Genomic DNA, 15,624 nt, shown 5'->3' on the forward strand with positions numbered 1-15,624 from the left:
CATTGGAGGGCAGTTGAGAGTCAACCACATTGCTGTGGCTCTGGAGTCACATGTAGACCAGACTAGCTACGGATGGCAGATTTCCTTCCCTAAAGGACATCAGTGAACCAGATGGGTTCTTCTGACAATCGACAATGGTTTCATGGTCATCAGTAGATTCTTAATTCCAGATTTTTAAAAATTGAATTCAAATTCCACCACTTGCCGTGGCGGGATTCGAACCAGGGTTCCCAGAACATTTGCTGAGTTTCTGGATTAATAGTTTAGCGATAATACCACTAGGTCTAGCCGATTCAGAACAAAGTTGCCAGGTCCGTTCCTGATGTAGATTTGTCCTTGTCGTTCTTTTCTGAAGACGTTCCTTCAGGGCACACTTGCGATGGTGGGTCTTGAGTTACCAATGAAGACAAAGGACTGAAACACCATCTCTTTATCCTAAACTTCTCACATTTTTCCAGAAAGTTCTCTGGCACTCAGCCAATGATCAAATCAGAAACCGATCACATTGTTGGATCAGGGCCAATGGAGCTACTCATAAACAAATCCCAAATGTTTACACCAAGCTTCATGTAAGTTACATAGCCTCACCATATATGGCAACAATAGCTCCAACATGTCCAGCACAGTCCAAACAACTATCCTTACTTGGTCTGTGTCAGGTCACACCTCACAGGCCAGGTCATGACTCATTGTAGCCGTCTAACCAGCATCTGTGTTTAATTATAAGTTGACCAAAGTTCCCAGCATGCTTGACTCTCATTGGCACAATTGCTCTTACAGCTAATGTTGTTGTTGTAATTGTTGTTGTAGTCAGCCCTCTAGCCACAGACTATTAGTCACAATGTATGGCAGTTACCTTAATAAGGAAATTGCTAGTTAAACATGTGACATCCCATACATAGAGAGAGCTGGAACACTTTGATGTGGAAGCTCCTTGTAGGTTAGTAGCACTGAGGAAGTGTCTTACAATAAACCTGCTCGAATCTGCAGGATCAGTTTGATTGGATTCTTCCATCGCAGTCGCCTGTTGTGAATAATGTGGCCCATCTCTACTTCAAAAAGATTTTCTTTGTTGAAGCTGCTCGTGAGAGAGTCTGGGTGGAATTTAACCGGCATGTCCGCCCGAGGTTCGTACAATCCCGCCCAAGGCCAATGGAGATTGCCGTTCTCCGAGCCTCGCCCCGCCCCCCGGAATCAGGGCAGGCGTTCTGGTAAAATTCCAGCCTCTGAATTAAACCTGTGGGGGATTCAGTCTAAACCCTGGGAAAGGATTTTTTTCTACATCTGGTTGAAGGCTCGGAATCAGTGAGTTGTTTCCCAGGGAGTTGTGTCAAAAGTGTGGGGTTGGGGGCCTGGTACTTGGGACATCACTGTGTCTAACTGTCCAGAATCCGTAACTCCTTATCATCATCCCATTGTGTCCAGCTCCTTTCTTCCTGCAGGATTTGTACGGGCTGTTTTCCCCCTTTTTATCTCAACTTGAATTTGTTTTCTGATTTGCTCGTGTGTCTGGTTTGAGAATACTGCAAACTCAGCGTAACATTGTTGGAGGTGAACCATTTGTCTTTGGCTGATGTGCTGTTGAACAACCTTTTCCAGTCTATTTATTCCAGTTCTTCCTTCCGACATTGATTAGAAATTCAATGGTGTTCGAAGAGCAAGCTTCAAGTGTAGAGATGCGTCTGCCAAGAGTTGCAGTCTGCATTATTGCACCAATGTCGCTAGAACAACTACTGTGGGATCTTGCTGTGTCACAGTGGGTTGTACTCCTTACCCTTGGAGGAGTAACAAAATTATATAGTGCTTTCCAGGACCACCTTCAGCCAATGGGGTGAATTTTCCCATCCCGCCCGCCACGGGAATCGGAGCGGGCGGGGGGACAGATCGTGGAAAGGTCCGTTGATCTCAGACGGGATTTTCCCATTTGGGGGCGAGCACGGCCGGAAAGTCCCACCCAACGTGTTATTTTTGAAGTGTAATCGATGTAATATAGGAAATCCGGCAGCCAAATATGTGCACAGCAAGCTCCCACAAACAGCAATATGTTGATGACCAGATAAACGTACTTTTTTTTTAAGGCTAAATACTGCGGATGCTGGAATCGGAAACAAAAACAGAAAATGCTGGAAAATCTCAGCAGGTCTGACAGCATCTGTGGGGAGAGAATGGAGCCAACGTTTCGAGTCTGGATGACTCTTCCCCAGTGCATTTTCCTTGTGTTGTTGACTGAGTGATGAGTCAGGGCACCAGGAGATCTTCCCAGTCCTTCTTTGATGCAGTGCCTCGGGATCTCTTAACATCTCTTCAAGAGGGCAAATGAAGCCTCAATTTAAGGTCACATCTGAGAATGCAACACTCCCTCAGCACTCAATGAGCAGTTGGTTCTTTCAAGAAGGGCTAAAAATTGTAACTACCTCACCCTGGATTGTGCCCCTGAACAGTTCCTGGACTTCAGCAAGTGCCTGAGTGGAAAGACCCTGTGGGTGTGCCAAAGTGTACTCTCTGACGAAGGGTCGTCCAGACACGAAACGTTGGCTCTATTCCCGACACACGACAACGCAGAGTCGCTGAGCAGAGACTGATAGCCAAGTTCCGCACACACGAGGACGGCCTCAACCGGGATCTTGGGTTCATGTCACACTATCTGTAACCCCCACGACTTGCCTGGGCTTGCAAAATCTCACCAACTGTCCTGGCTGGAGACAATACACATCTCTTTAACCTGTGCTTAACACTCCCTCCACTCACATTGTCTGTACCTTTAAGACTTGATTACCTGTAAAGACTCGCATTCCAACCATTATTTTGTAAATTGAGTTTGTGTCTTTATATGCCCTGTTTGTGAACAGAACTCCCACTTACCTGATGAAGGGGCAGCGCTCCGAAAGCTAGTGGCTTTTGCTACCAAATAAACCTGTTTGACTTTAACCTGGTGTTGTGAGACTTCTTACTCTATTCTCTCTCCACAGAGGTTGTCAGACCTGCTGAGATTTTCCAGCATTTTCTCTTTTTGTTTCAGATTCCAGCATCCGCGGTATTTTGCCTTTGGTGTCAGTGAGTCACCTTGATTGCAGGAAAAGACTGGTTACTTTGTGAGGAGCACTAGTCTAGCCGAGTCTCGATCTGACTTTTTGTTTTTCTACGCAGACCTCAGGAAGAACTTTGAGCAGGAACCACTGGGAACAGATGTGTCTCTGGAACACGAGGTTCTGCTGCAGTGTCGGCCTCCCGAAGGAGTTCCACCAGCCGAGGTACAGTGCCCACACGTAGAGATACAACAGCCACCTGACCATCAGTCCTTGATCAGTAACTTGTGGGCTTGCGCAGTCTGGTCTCCATATTATCAAAAGGATACCAAGACTTTGGCGATAGCAAGACTTTGGAGAAAGTGCAAAGAGGATTGATGGGAAGCGATGGATGTACTTATTAGGAAACTTGGCTCTTGAAAAGATACAACTGAGTGGGGAGATACGGGGGTTCGACTTGATATGGGCTGTGAACAGGTTTGATGAGGTGGACATCAAGAAACCGCTTCAATATGTGAGTGGACCTGTAATTGGAGCTCATAAATAGAACTTGGTCACCAATAAACCCAGTGGGCAATTCAGGGGCGGCTCCCTGAGGTAGCAAGAATGTGAAATCGCCGCCACATGGAATAGCTGAGGCAAATCACATCAACGCATTTAAAAGAAAGCTGTAAGGGAGCGAGGAATAGAAGGATATGATGTGGGGTCGGTGATGTAAGGTGGGAGGAGGCTCGTGTGGAGCATTAACACCAGCATTGACCTTTTGGGCCCAACTACCAGGCCCAATTTTGTTTTGATTCATTCGTGGGATATGGGTGTCACTGGCTGGCCAACATTTATTGCCCATCCCTAGTTGCCCTTGAGAAGATGGTGGTGAGCTGCCTTCTTCAATCGCTGCAGTCCCCGTACTGTAGCTGACCCACAATGCCGTTAGTTGCCACAATTGCCAAGCAACAGACTGAATTCTTTTGACCCTGGACCCACTAGCGCCGAATCGCCAAGTGTTCCTCCATTGGTCTCATTTTGATGCCAGTGGTTAAAATCTAGACCCACCGGTGAGATGGCGAGAGGAGAAATGGCAATTGGTGGTGAACACGAGAGTGTCCACAAGGGCGGCACGTGGTAGCACAGTGGTTAGCACTACTGCCTCACAGCGCCAGGGACCCGGGTTCAATTCCAGCCTCAGGTCACTGTGCGGAGTTTGCACATTTTCCCCATGTCTGTGTGGGTTTCCTCCAGGTGTTCCGGTTTCCTCCCACACTCCAAAGATGTGCAGGTTAGGTGGATTGGCCATGCTAAATTGATCCTAATGTCAGGGGGATTAGCAGGGTAAATACATGGAGTTATGGGGGATAGTGCCTGGGTGGGATTGTGGTCAGTGCAGACTCGATGGGCCGAACGGCCTCCTTCTGCACTGTAGGGATTCTATGATTCGATGAAATCCCTGTCTTTGCTGTTTTAGCACAGGGGTGCCAACTCATTTAAAATGATGTGGAGTTGCTGGCGTTGGACTGGGGTGGGCACAGTAAGAAGTCTCACAACACCAGGTTAAATCCAACAGGTTTACTTGGTAGCACAAGCTTTAGGAGCGCTGCTCCTTCATCAGGTGAGTGCAGGATTTGTTTCACAAACAGGGCACATATAGACACAAACTCAATTAATGAATTAATTTGTGAACCAAATCCTGCACTCACCTGATGAAGGAGCGGCGCTCCGAAAGCTCGTGCTACCAATAAACCTGTTGGACTTGAACCTAGTGTTGTGAGACTTCTCACACATGTAGAATGAGTCGGTTTACAAATCCGGATTGGAGTTTCCTCTCATTCCAGCACCTTCCGCTGTTGGAAGGAAGAAGAAACGTGGACAGACTGCGGAGCACAATTTCTTTGGGTGGTTTGCTCAGATACTGAAGCTCTGGCAATGGTAATCTCTGTGGCTTGTCGCATTTGTTTCTGGATAAGTGGCTCGTCTCTCCTCCCCCCACCCCTGCACTGAAGCGGACGCCCCATCCAGAAAAGGACATCTTTTAGTTCCGTGCGACAGGTGGGGGTACGATGGCTCCTCAGGGAGCGCAACTCTCCACTTGCTAATTGTGAGATTCAAGCAGGTTCTTGAAAAAGTGGAACCTGATGTTAAAACCACGAAGTAATGTTAAAGTTTATTTATTAGTGCCATACGTAAAGCTTACATTAACACTGCAATGAAGTTACTGTGAAATTCCCCTAGTCGCCACACTCCGACAACTCATAGTCATAGAATCATAGAATCCCTACAGTGCAGAAGGAGGCCATTTGGCCCATCGAGTCTGCACCAACAACAATCCCACCCCAGACCCTATTCCCGTAACCCCACATATTTACCCTGCTAATCCCTCTATCCCTCCCAGGACACTAAGGGGCAGTTTAGCATGCCCAATGCACCTAATCTGCACATCCTCACAAAGAGTGGGGGTAAATGGGTGTTTTTCTGGTTGGCGATCAGTGACTAGTGGTGTGCCTCAGGGATCAGTGTTGGGACTGCAATTGTTTATGATTTACATAGATGATTTGGAGTTGGGGACCAAGTATAGTGTGTCAAAATTCGCAGATGACACTAAGATGAGTGGCAGAGCAAAGTGTGCAGAGGATGCTGAAAGTCTACAAAGGGATATAGATAGTCTAAGTGAGTGGGCGAGGGTCTGGCAGATGGAGTATAATGTTGGTAAATGTGAGGTCATCCATTTTGGTAGAAATAACAGCAAAATGGACTATTATTTAAATGGTAAAAAATTGCAGCATGCTGCTGTGCAGAGGGACCTAGGTATCCTTGTGCAAGAATCTCAAGGAGTTGGTTTGCAGGTGCAGCAGGTAATTAAGAAGACAAATGGAATTTTGTCCTTTATTGCTAGAGGGATGGAGTTTAAAAACAGCAAGGTTATGTTGCAGCTGTATAAGGTGCTGGTGAGGCCACACCTGGGGTACTGTGTACAGTTTTGGTCTCCTTACTTGAGAAAGGATATACTGGCACTGGAGTGGGTGCAGAGGAGATTCACTAGGTTGATTCCGGGAGTTGAGAGCGTTGGCTTATCAGGAGAGACTGGGGCTATATTCATTGGAATTCAGAAGAATGAGGGGAGATCTTATAGAAACATATAAGATTATGAAGGGAATAGATAAGATAGAAGCAGGGAAGTTGTTTCCACTGGCGGGTGAAACTAGAACTAGGGGGCATGGCCTCAAAATAAGGGGAAGCAGATTTAGGACTGAATTGAGGAGGAATTTCTTCACACAAAGGGTTGTGAATCTGTGGAATTCCCTGCCCAGTGAAGGTGTTGAAGCTACCTCGTTGAATGTTTTTAAGGCAAGGATAGATAAATTTTGAACAGTAAAGGAATTAAGGGTTATGGTGAGCGGGCAGGTAAGTGGAACTGAGTCCACGAAAAGATCAGCCATGATCTTATTGTATGGCAGAGCAGGCTCGAGGGGCCAGATGGTCTACTCCTGCTCCTAGTTCTTATGTTCTTATTTTTGGACTGTGGGAGGAAACCTGCTCGGGTACACTGAGGGAGAATTTAGCACATCCAACCCACTTAACAAGCACACTTTCGGAGGAAGCCAGAGCACCTGGAGGAAACCCACGCAGACACGGGGAGAACGTGCAGACTCTATACAGACAGTGACCCAAGCCGGGAATTGAACCCGGGTCCCTGGCTGTGTGAGGCAGCAGTGCTAACCACTGTGCCACCGTGCCGCCCCTCTGCACCGAACTCTGCACCAAAACATCAACACCGACCAATATGGTGGGTCGGGGGCTCTGATGCAACTTGCAGGGAGCCAGCTCTGTCTCCGTTTCAAGAAATCATTCACCGCTCCCATTCTTTAAACTGCCCCATTGCAGTTGGAATATTCCTCAAATTACTTTCAAGGCCAGTTTTGTTGGCAGCATTAGGTTAGATTGTCAAATCGCGGTATCGCTCTAAAGGTAAATTCCAAAAAGGCAAGACCTTTATGCATGAAAAGGAAGGTGTTGAATGGCTCCAGTTTTATTAACATTCATTTTAATAAGAGTCAATGTAGCGAGAGAAGATTAAAGGGGATAAGAACCTCTTGAGGTCAGCGCGATTAATCAGTGAACACTTGTAACTGTGTGAAAAGAAACAAATTAATTAGAAATGCATTAAACCTAATGAAAATAAAATTTTGCTTACTGGGCTTCCTTCTCTGCCTCCGGATTAAGTGATTCTTTGCCCTTCACAGATTAAATTGCAAAGCTTCACTGAGTTTCTCCGGGAACTGCAGAACAGCCAGCCAGCAGCTAATATCATTTGATAAACACGGACCTGAAATGATACCTTTAAATCTATTGATTAAATAATGTTGGATGGGAAAGTTGGGGGAGGAAAGGGCGATTGAGATGAATGTGTTCAGTCACTCCGTAACGTGGGTGAAATGTGACATGGGTAAAATACGGATCACTGGCCTTGGTGAGCTATCGATTTGCTCTGAGGTCAGGCCTTTTACAAGTGACCGTCAAACAAATACAAAGCTTTCTTCATCTCGTGATTCATGATTGTGCTTGGACTGTTTTTTCATGCGTGCGTGCGTCCCTCCCTCTTATCCCCTTCGAAAGCCCGGAGAACTAGACCCCCAAGACTTTGCCCCCAAGAGTGCACTCACTCCTATGTTTTCCGTGTCCAGCAGTGGGTCAACACCTCTCACTAATGGGTGAAAGAGTACTCATGATGCAGATCTTTCCCTTGTTGCCTGAAAAGCCTTTAGGAGCCAGCCCCGCCATATCCACTCGTGAACATGTGGGTTTTTGCTGCACTTACATCTTTATAAAATCATTCATTCATGGGCATAGCTGGCTGGCCAGTTTCTATTTCCCTTGAGGGCAGTTGAGAGTCAACCACATTGCTGTGGCTCTGGAGTCACATGTAGGCCAGACCGGGTAAGGACGGCAGATTTCCTTCCCTAAAGGACATCAGTGAACCAGATGGGTTTTTCTGACAATCGGCAATGGTTTCCTGGTCATCAGCAGATTTCTAATTCCAGATTAGGTATACAAGATGGTAAAAGGTATGGATAAAGTAGACGTGGAGCGGATGCTTCGTCCTGTGGGGCATTCTAGGACAAGAGATCATAGTCTTTGGATAAGGAGTAGCAAATTTAAAATAGAGATAAGGAGAAACTACTTCTCCCAAAGAGCATAAGAACATAAGGAATAGGAGCAGGAGTAGGCCATCGAGCCCCTCGAGCCTGCCCCGCCATTCAACAAGATCATGGCTGATCTGATAGTGGTTTAGTTCCACTTACCCGCCCGCTCCCCATAACCCTTAATTCCCTTATTGATCAGAAATCTATCTACCTGTGACTTAAACTAAACAAAGGGTTGTGAATCTGTGGAATTCGCTATCCCAAGTGCGGTGGATGCTGGGACAGTGAGTAAACTTAAGGAGGAGTTGGAGAGATTTTTAATTGGTGAAGGGCTGATGGGGAGAAGGCAGGAAAATGGGGATGAGGAGCATATCAAATGATCGAACGGTGGAGCAGACTCGATGGGCCGAATGGCCTAATTCTTCTCCTATATTTTATTCCACATTCCGGGCGTTGCTGCGATTTATACAATTAAACATTTCTCGGTGACAGTGTGGCAGAGCTCCAGGGATCCTGGGAAGAAAGCCTGGGGCTGCTATTTAATCACACCTGCTTCCTTGTCTCCCTCAGGTGGAATGGCTGAAGAACGATGATATTATTAACCCAGTCCAAGACTCCAACTTCCTCCTCACAATCGACCATAACCTGATCATCAAGCAAGCCCGCCTCTCCGATACGGCAAACTACACGTGTGTGGCCAAGAACATTGTTGCCAAGCGACGGAGTACCACTGCCACTGTGGTTGTATACGGTAAGCCTCCTGAAAGCTGCTTTAAGTACTCTTGTCACGTCTCGATGTGTCCTGTCTTACCATGCTGCTGCGTCACTCCCGGTACTGAAAGATCTAATAACTGGCTTGACTGCAGCAGGCAAACAGGCAATGAATGGGCACTCCCTTTCACTGTCCAGATCAAATACTTCACACAAATACTGAGTTGGCCTGGGCCTACCTGACATTATTGCGTCAAGAGCAATATATTTATTGCTTAAAAGAAACTTGCATTCATTTTTTTGACCTGTTCTTAGCTTGTGCAGTCCCAAGAGTCTTGTAAAACTCTTCAACACCCTGAGCGGTTCTGGTCCAGAAATAAGCCCTGACCCCTCAGTCTTGGTCTGGGGCTCCCGCTCTGTCCAAGACCACAAGAAACTACAAAGGGTTGTGAATGTAGCCCAGTCCCATCACGCAAACCAGCCTCCCATCCATTGCCTCTGTCTACACTTCCCGCTGCCTCGGCAAAGCAGCCAGCATGATTAAGGACCCCACACACCCCAGACATTCTCTCTTCCACTTTCGACCATCGGGAAAAAGATACAAAAGTCTGAGGTCACGTACCGACCGACTCAAGAACAGCTTCTTCCCTGCGGCCGTCAGACTTTTGAATGGACCTACCTCGCATTAAGTTGATTTTTCGCTACACCCTAGCTATGACTGTAACACTACATTCTGCACTCTCTCCTTTCCTTCTCTATGAATGGTATGCTTTGTCTGTATAGCGCGCAAGAAACAATACTTTTCACTGTATACTCATACATGTGACAATAATAAATCAAATCAAACCTATTGGCTGGGGAGAAGGGTTAGAGGAATGGTAGTGCGCAGCACATATGCCTTGACTTTTTGCTGCCTGCTATCCTAATGGAACAACATCACCTTTAAAATGGGGCGCAAAGACATTTCATTAAAACGTTGTTCCTGTAATTTCACACTTAGCAATTCCCAGCCTTAGAAGTTTAATGGTGCCACTATAATTGTTCCTTCACAGTGCTTAACCCGCGATACAAATTTCACTTGGACATTTATATCTGCTGTTTCTGATGACAGGTTTAAGGATTTGTACTGCGTCTATCTTGCTGAGGGCAGGGCTGGAGATGTAGGGGTTCGGGGGGGGGGTATTTAAGATGAGGGGGAGGCAGAAGAAGCAACTCAACTGAACAGAGTTTGTTACGTTTCACTGGGGATGAACTGATGAGCCTGTCAAGGTGTCGATGAGTCAGGGAATCGGGGTGTTAGGAGAGAGCTGGTAGTGTAATAAGACAGCACGGTGGCACAGTGGTTAGCACTGCTGCCTCACAGCATCAGGGACCTGGGTTTGATTCCCGGCTTGGGGTCACTGTCTGTGTGGAGTTTGCACGTTCTCCCCGTGTCTGCGTGGGTTTCCTCCGGGTGCTCCGGTTTCCTCCCACAGTCCAAAGATGTGCGGGTCAGGTGGATTGGCCATGCTAAATTGCCCCTTAGTGTCAGGGGGACTACCATAGGGTTATGGGGATAGGGCCTGGGTGGGATTGTGGTTGGTGCGGACTCGATGGGCCGAAAGGCCTCCTTCTGCACTGTAGGATTCTATGAAGAAGCCGAGGCTTAGTTCTGCTCACAAGTGAGAGCAGTGAGTAGATGGTTACGCCAGACTGAATCCCATATCCACAAAACTGGGATCCATAAATACAAGATAGTTGCTCATAAATCCAACAAAAAAATAACAAGATTTCTTTTACTCAAAGAGTGGATAGAACGTTGAACTTGCGACCACAGGAAGTGCTCGAGGTGAATAGTTTAGGTACTTCCCTCTGTGAAGGATGAGTTGACAAGAGAAAAGGGGATAGAAAGATATGTTGATGAGGTAGGTGGGACGTGAGGATACTCATGTGGAATATACACGCCAGTACAGACTAGATGGGCCAAATGTCTGTCCTGTATATCGCATGTAATTTGTGATCCACCATAAAATCCCCACAATGCAGAAGGGAACCACTCAGGCCATCAAGTTTCACCAACTTCACAGAATCATAGAAACCCTACAGTGCAGAAAGAGGCCATTCGGCCCATCGAGTCTGCACCGACCACAATCCCACCCAGGCCCTACTCCCTTATCCCTACATATTTACCCGCTAATCCCTCTAACCTACGCATCTCAGGACACTAAGGGGCAATTTAAGCATGGCCAATCAACCTAACCCGCACATCTTTAGACTGTGGGAGGAACCGGAGCACCCTGAGGAAACCCACGCAGACACGAGGAGAATGTGCAAACTCCACACAGACAGTGACCCAAGCCGGGAATCGAACCCAAGTTCCTGGAGCTGTGAAGCAGCAGTGCCAACCACTGTGCTACCGTGCCACCCCAAAAGAGCATCTCACCCAACCCTCTTCCTGCAAACTCAAACATTGAACATGACCAATCCACCTAACCTTCACACCTTTGGACACTAAGGGGCAATTTAGCGTGGCCAATCCACCTAACTTTCACACCTTTGGACACTAAGGGGCAATTTAGCGTGGCCAATCCACCTAACCAGCACATCTTTGGACTGTGGGAGGAAACTGGAGCACCCGGAGGAAACACACGCAGACACGGGGAGAATGTACAAACTCCACACAGACAGTGACCCAAGGCTGGAATTGGACCCGGGTCCCTGGCACTGTGAGGCAGCAGTGCTAACCACTGTGCCACCGTGCCGCCCAGCCAGTTTAAAATTCGGTGAGAGATGCAGACCAAGCTGCTGTCTCGCTGTAACAATGGCATAAAGTCAAGATCTGCCCTTACTGCCTGCCTGCCAGCACCTAAAACAATTGTAATTCTGCAGTTAATAATCTGTAATTTACTTGTTAAAGAGTTGAAAGCGGTAGGCTCAGAATTACTATGTGCTGCATTTTACGATGCTGACATGTTAGGCAACACCTAGACTTAAAGCACAAGACTGGAAAAGCACCCGGCTGTTTGATATGACCAACAGCCTTGCATACCTTGTGTCTGATCGGCTCCTCCTTTTTGACTGCTGTTTTCCAGAGGAAGTGCACATCGTTCTTTATACAGGCGTCCATTCAAGGAAATTAGCCTGCCAATAACTGGATAGAAAAATAGGACAGAGTGCCCCATACCGCTCTTAAGGTTTCAGAGTTGCCAACAAGAGTCTGGTACAAAAGAACCACATCAATCTGAGTTTATTGATGTAGGCAAATCTCTCACTATCCATGAGTAAGAGCTAACCTCCATTGAGCACGTCCAGTGTGATGTGGGGCGGCACTGTGGTTAGCACAGCGCCAGAGAACCGGGTTCAATTCCGGTCTCAGGTGACTGCGTCATCGTTTTAAACACCTCATTTAGGTCACCTCTCAGCCTTCTCTTTTCTTGGGGAAAGTGCAAGTTCTCAGTCTCTCCTGATGGCTGTATGCTCTCAATCCTGATGCCATCCTTCTAAATCTTCTCATGCACTTCTTTCTATATCCTGTTTTTAGAAGGTGGAACTCACTGGCTGGGAATGTCCCACCTCGCCCGCAACTGGGATTCTCCATTCCCGCTGCTGTAAATGGAGGTTTGGCTGAGCGCCGAATTCTCCATTCTCGCCGACAGCTGCGGCTGTGTGGAGTCTGCACGTTCCCCCCATGGGTGGGTTTCCTCCGGGTGCTCCAGTTTCCTCCCACAGTCCCAAAGATGTGCGGGTTAGGTGGATTGGCCACGCTAAATTGCCCCTTAGTGTCAGGGAGATTAGCTGGGTAAATACGTGGGTTAAGGGGAAAGGCCTGGGTGGGATTATAGTTGGTGTGGGCTCAATGGGCTGAATGGTGTCCTTCTGCATTGTAGGGATCCTATGATTCATTGGGCAGAGGAGTTGAGGCAGTCTTAACAGCAGGTGCATCCGTGGTAGGTATTATGTGAAGTGCTAAGATTGAATAGGTGTTAATAATAGACATTATACTTTCCCTGCCACCCAGATACCCAACCAGCTGCTGATCCCAGTCTTCATGCAGAATTCTGTTTCTTTGAGAAGGTGACGCAATGCTGGTAGTAACTCTTCACTCCTGTTACACAGATGATGAACCTTTGGAGTATTTGATAGGGCAACTAGAAACTATTTCAAAGTCAACAATTTTGCAAATAACACGGATGCATTTAAAGAAAGCTAGATAAAGACAAGAGGGAGAAAGGAATAGATGTTGACCATTGATGGTTAGATGAAGAATGGTCGAAGGAGACTCATGTGGAGTATAAAGATCAGCATGGCCCAGTTGGGCTGAATGGCCTATTCCTGTGCTGTAAATAATGTGAAATACTTGTATTTACTCTGGTCAGGGGAACTCAGAGTAAAGGATTATAACCAAAAGTTTAGAACCAGGCTGTTCAGGAAAGAAATCTTCACATCAAGGACAGCGGAGATCTAGAATTTTCTCCATCTGTTGCGGCTGGGGTTCCATTGAAAGCGTCAAAACTGAGGTTGATCATTTTATTTGTTAAGTAAGGGTGATTAAAGGTTTTGGAACCAAGGTGTGAGTTGTAATACTCATCAGCTGTGAACTAATTGCATGGCAGACCAGATTAAAGGGCTGAATGGCCTCGTCATCTGCACTGTTCATATCTTGAAGGTGTTTTATTGAATAATGACCTTTTCCAAAAGTCTGTTATATAAGTTTCACTTGGATAACAAAAAAAAAGGATTGGAATAGTTTGCTGTTGGGTGGTTCGAATTGTATCTGACGATAATTTAATGACCAACGCCATTCACTTCAGAAGGATGTGGAGTTGCCGGTGTTGGACTGGGGTGGGCACAGTAAGAAGTCTCACAACACCAGGTTAAAGTCCAACAGGTTTATTTGGAATCACCAGCTTTCGGAGTGCTGCTCCTTCATCACCTGATATTCCAAATAAACCTTTTGGCACTTTAACCTGGTGTTGTGAGACTTCTTACTTCAGAAAGAAACTGGCGAAATTGTTGCCAGCTTTGTATTATTATTTTTAATCATCTGCTACTTTTATTGATTAACCGTCTTTTGTCCAATCTATGCCCCCCCCGCCCCCTCTCTCCGCAGTAAATGGTGGGTGGTCCACCTGGACAGAGTGGTCTTCGTGTAACAACCGCTGTGGGCGAGGTTGGCAGAAGCGGACACGAACGTGCACCAACCCAGCACCACTCAATGGCGGGTCCTTCTGTGAAGGGCAACCCTTTCAGAAGATTGGCTGTACCACCATGTGTCCAGGTGAGTTGAAAGAAGTGGCAATAGTTTGTGACAGTGTTAATGGTAGACTCTCTTTCAGACGTATTATTGCCTTGCCATAATCATTGATAACAATTCTCCGTCCCCTTTCTGGGTCATAGAGGTTCACAGCATGGAAACAGGCCCTTTGGCCCAACTTGTCCATGCCGCCATTTTTTTTTAAACCCCTAAGCTAGTCCCAATTGCCCGCGTTTGACCCATATCCCTCTTTACCCATCTTACCCATGTAACTATCTAACCGCTTTTTAAAAGACAAAATTGTACCCGCCTCTACTACTACCTCTGGCAGCTTGTTCCAGACACTCACCACCCTCTGTGTGAAAAAATTGCCCCTCCTGGACCCTTTTGTATCTCTCCCCTCTCACCTTAAACCTATGCCCTCTAGATATGTTCCAAAAAAGTAGCTTTGCTTTATTCTATTCACGGGCTGTAGGCATCATTGGCAAGGCCGTGATTTATTGCCCATCCCTATTTGAGAAGGTGGGGGTGAGCTGCCTACTTGAGCCACTGCAGTCCATGTGGTGGAGGTACACCCACAATGCTGTTGGAGAGAGGGTGTTAGAAGTTGTGGGTTTAGAAGGTGCCGCCTCAGGAGCTGTGGGTGAGGTTCCTGCAGTGTAGATGGTACGCACTGCTGCCACTGGGTGTTGGTGGTGGAGGGAGTGAACATTTAAAGTAGTGGGCGGGATGCCAATCAAGCGGGTTGCTTTGTCCTGAACGGTGTTGGGCGTTATGAATGTTTCATAGATTCGTCGATGTTTACAGCACAGGAGGAGGCCATTCGGCCCATCGTGTCCATGTCAGTCAACAAAGATCTGACTGCACTAATCCCATTTCCCAGCGCTTGGCCCATAGCCCTGGAGGTTACGGCAAGTGAATATCTAAAAACTTCTTAAATGTTGAGAGAGTTTCTGATTTCAGGCTGTAAGTTCCAGACTCCCACCACCCTCTGGGTGAAAAACTTCCTCCCCAACTTCCCTCTTAGCCTCTACCTCTTACCTTAAATCTCTGCCCCCTGGTTATTGACCCCTCTACACATGGGGGAAGTGCCTTTCTATCCACCCTATCTATGCCCCTCATAATCTTATCCACCTCTATCAGGTTCCCTCTCAACCTTCACTGCTCCAAGAAAAACAGCCCCAGTCTCTCCAATCTTCCCTCAGGGAGCTCAGACCCTCCAGCCCAGGCAGCATCCTGGTGAATCTCCTCCGCACCCTCTCCAGTGCAATCACGTCCCTCCAATCAAGTGGTGACCATAACTGCACACAGTACCCCAGTTGTTAGGAGCTGCACTCGTCCAGGCTAGTGGAGAGTATTCCTCCACTCTCCTGACTTGTGCCTTGGGGATGATGGACAGGCTTTGGGGAGTCTGGAGGTCACAATATTTCTATATCTGATAAAGAGAATGGTCAAAGGAAATACAATATTTTACTGCCCTGATGGTTTTTCTCCAGGATCGCACACAGCAGAATCCTGG

At 47.0% G+C, this 15,624-nt stretch overlaps 1 protein-coding gene across 2 annotated transcripts in view; it reads left to right on the plus strand.

Moving 5' to 3' along the window:
* The window catches only part of unc5b (unc-5 netrin receptor B), a 275,167-nt gene that overhangs the window by 204,891 nt on the left and 54,652 nt on the right, over window positions 1–15,624 (plus strand). For both annotated transcript variants that reach the window (XM_078199370.1, XM_078199371.1), the window contains exons 4-6: window positions 3,148–3,251; window positions 8,732–8,912; window positions 13,962–14,129. In XM_078199370.1, coding sequence (XP_078055496.1) covers window positions 3,148–3,251; window positions 8,732–8,912; window positions 13,962–14,129 — 453 coding nt within the window. The remainder of the gene's footprint in view (window positions 1–3,147; window positions 3,252–8,731; window positions 8,913–13,961; window positions 14,130–15,624) is intronic.

This window comes from Mustelus asterias, chromosome 28, assembly GCF_964213995.1.
Source record: "Mustelus asterias chromosome 28, sMusAst1.hap1.1, whole genome shotgun sequence".
Taxonomy (NCBI): domain Eukaryota; kingdom Metazoa; phylum Chordata; class Chondrichthyes; order Carcharhiniformes; family Triakidae; genus Mustelus; species Mustelus asterias.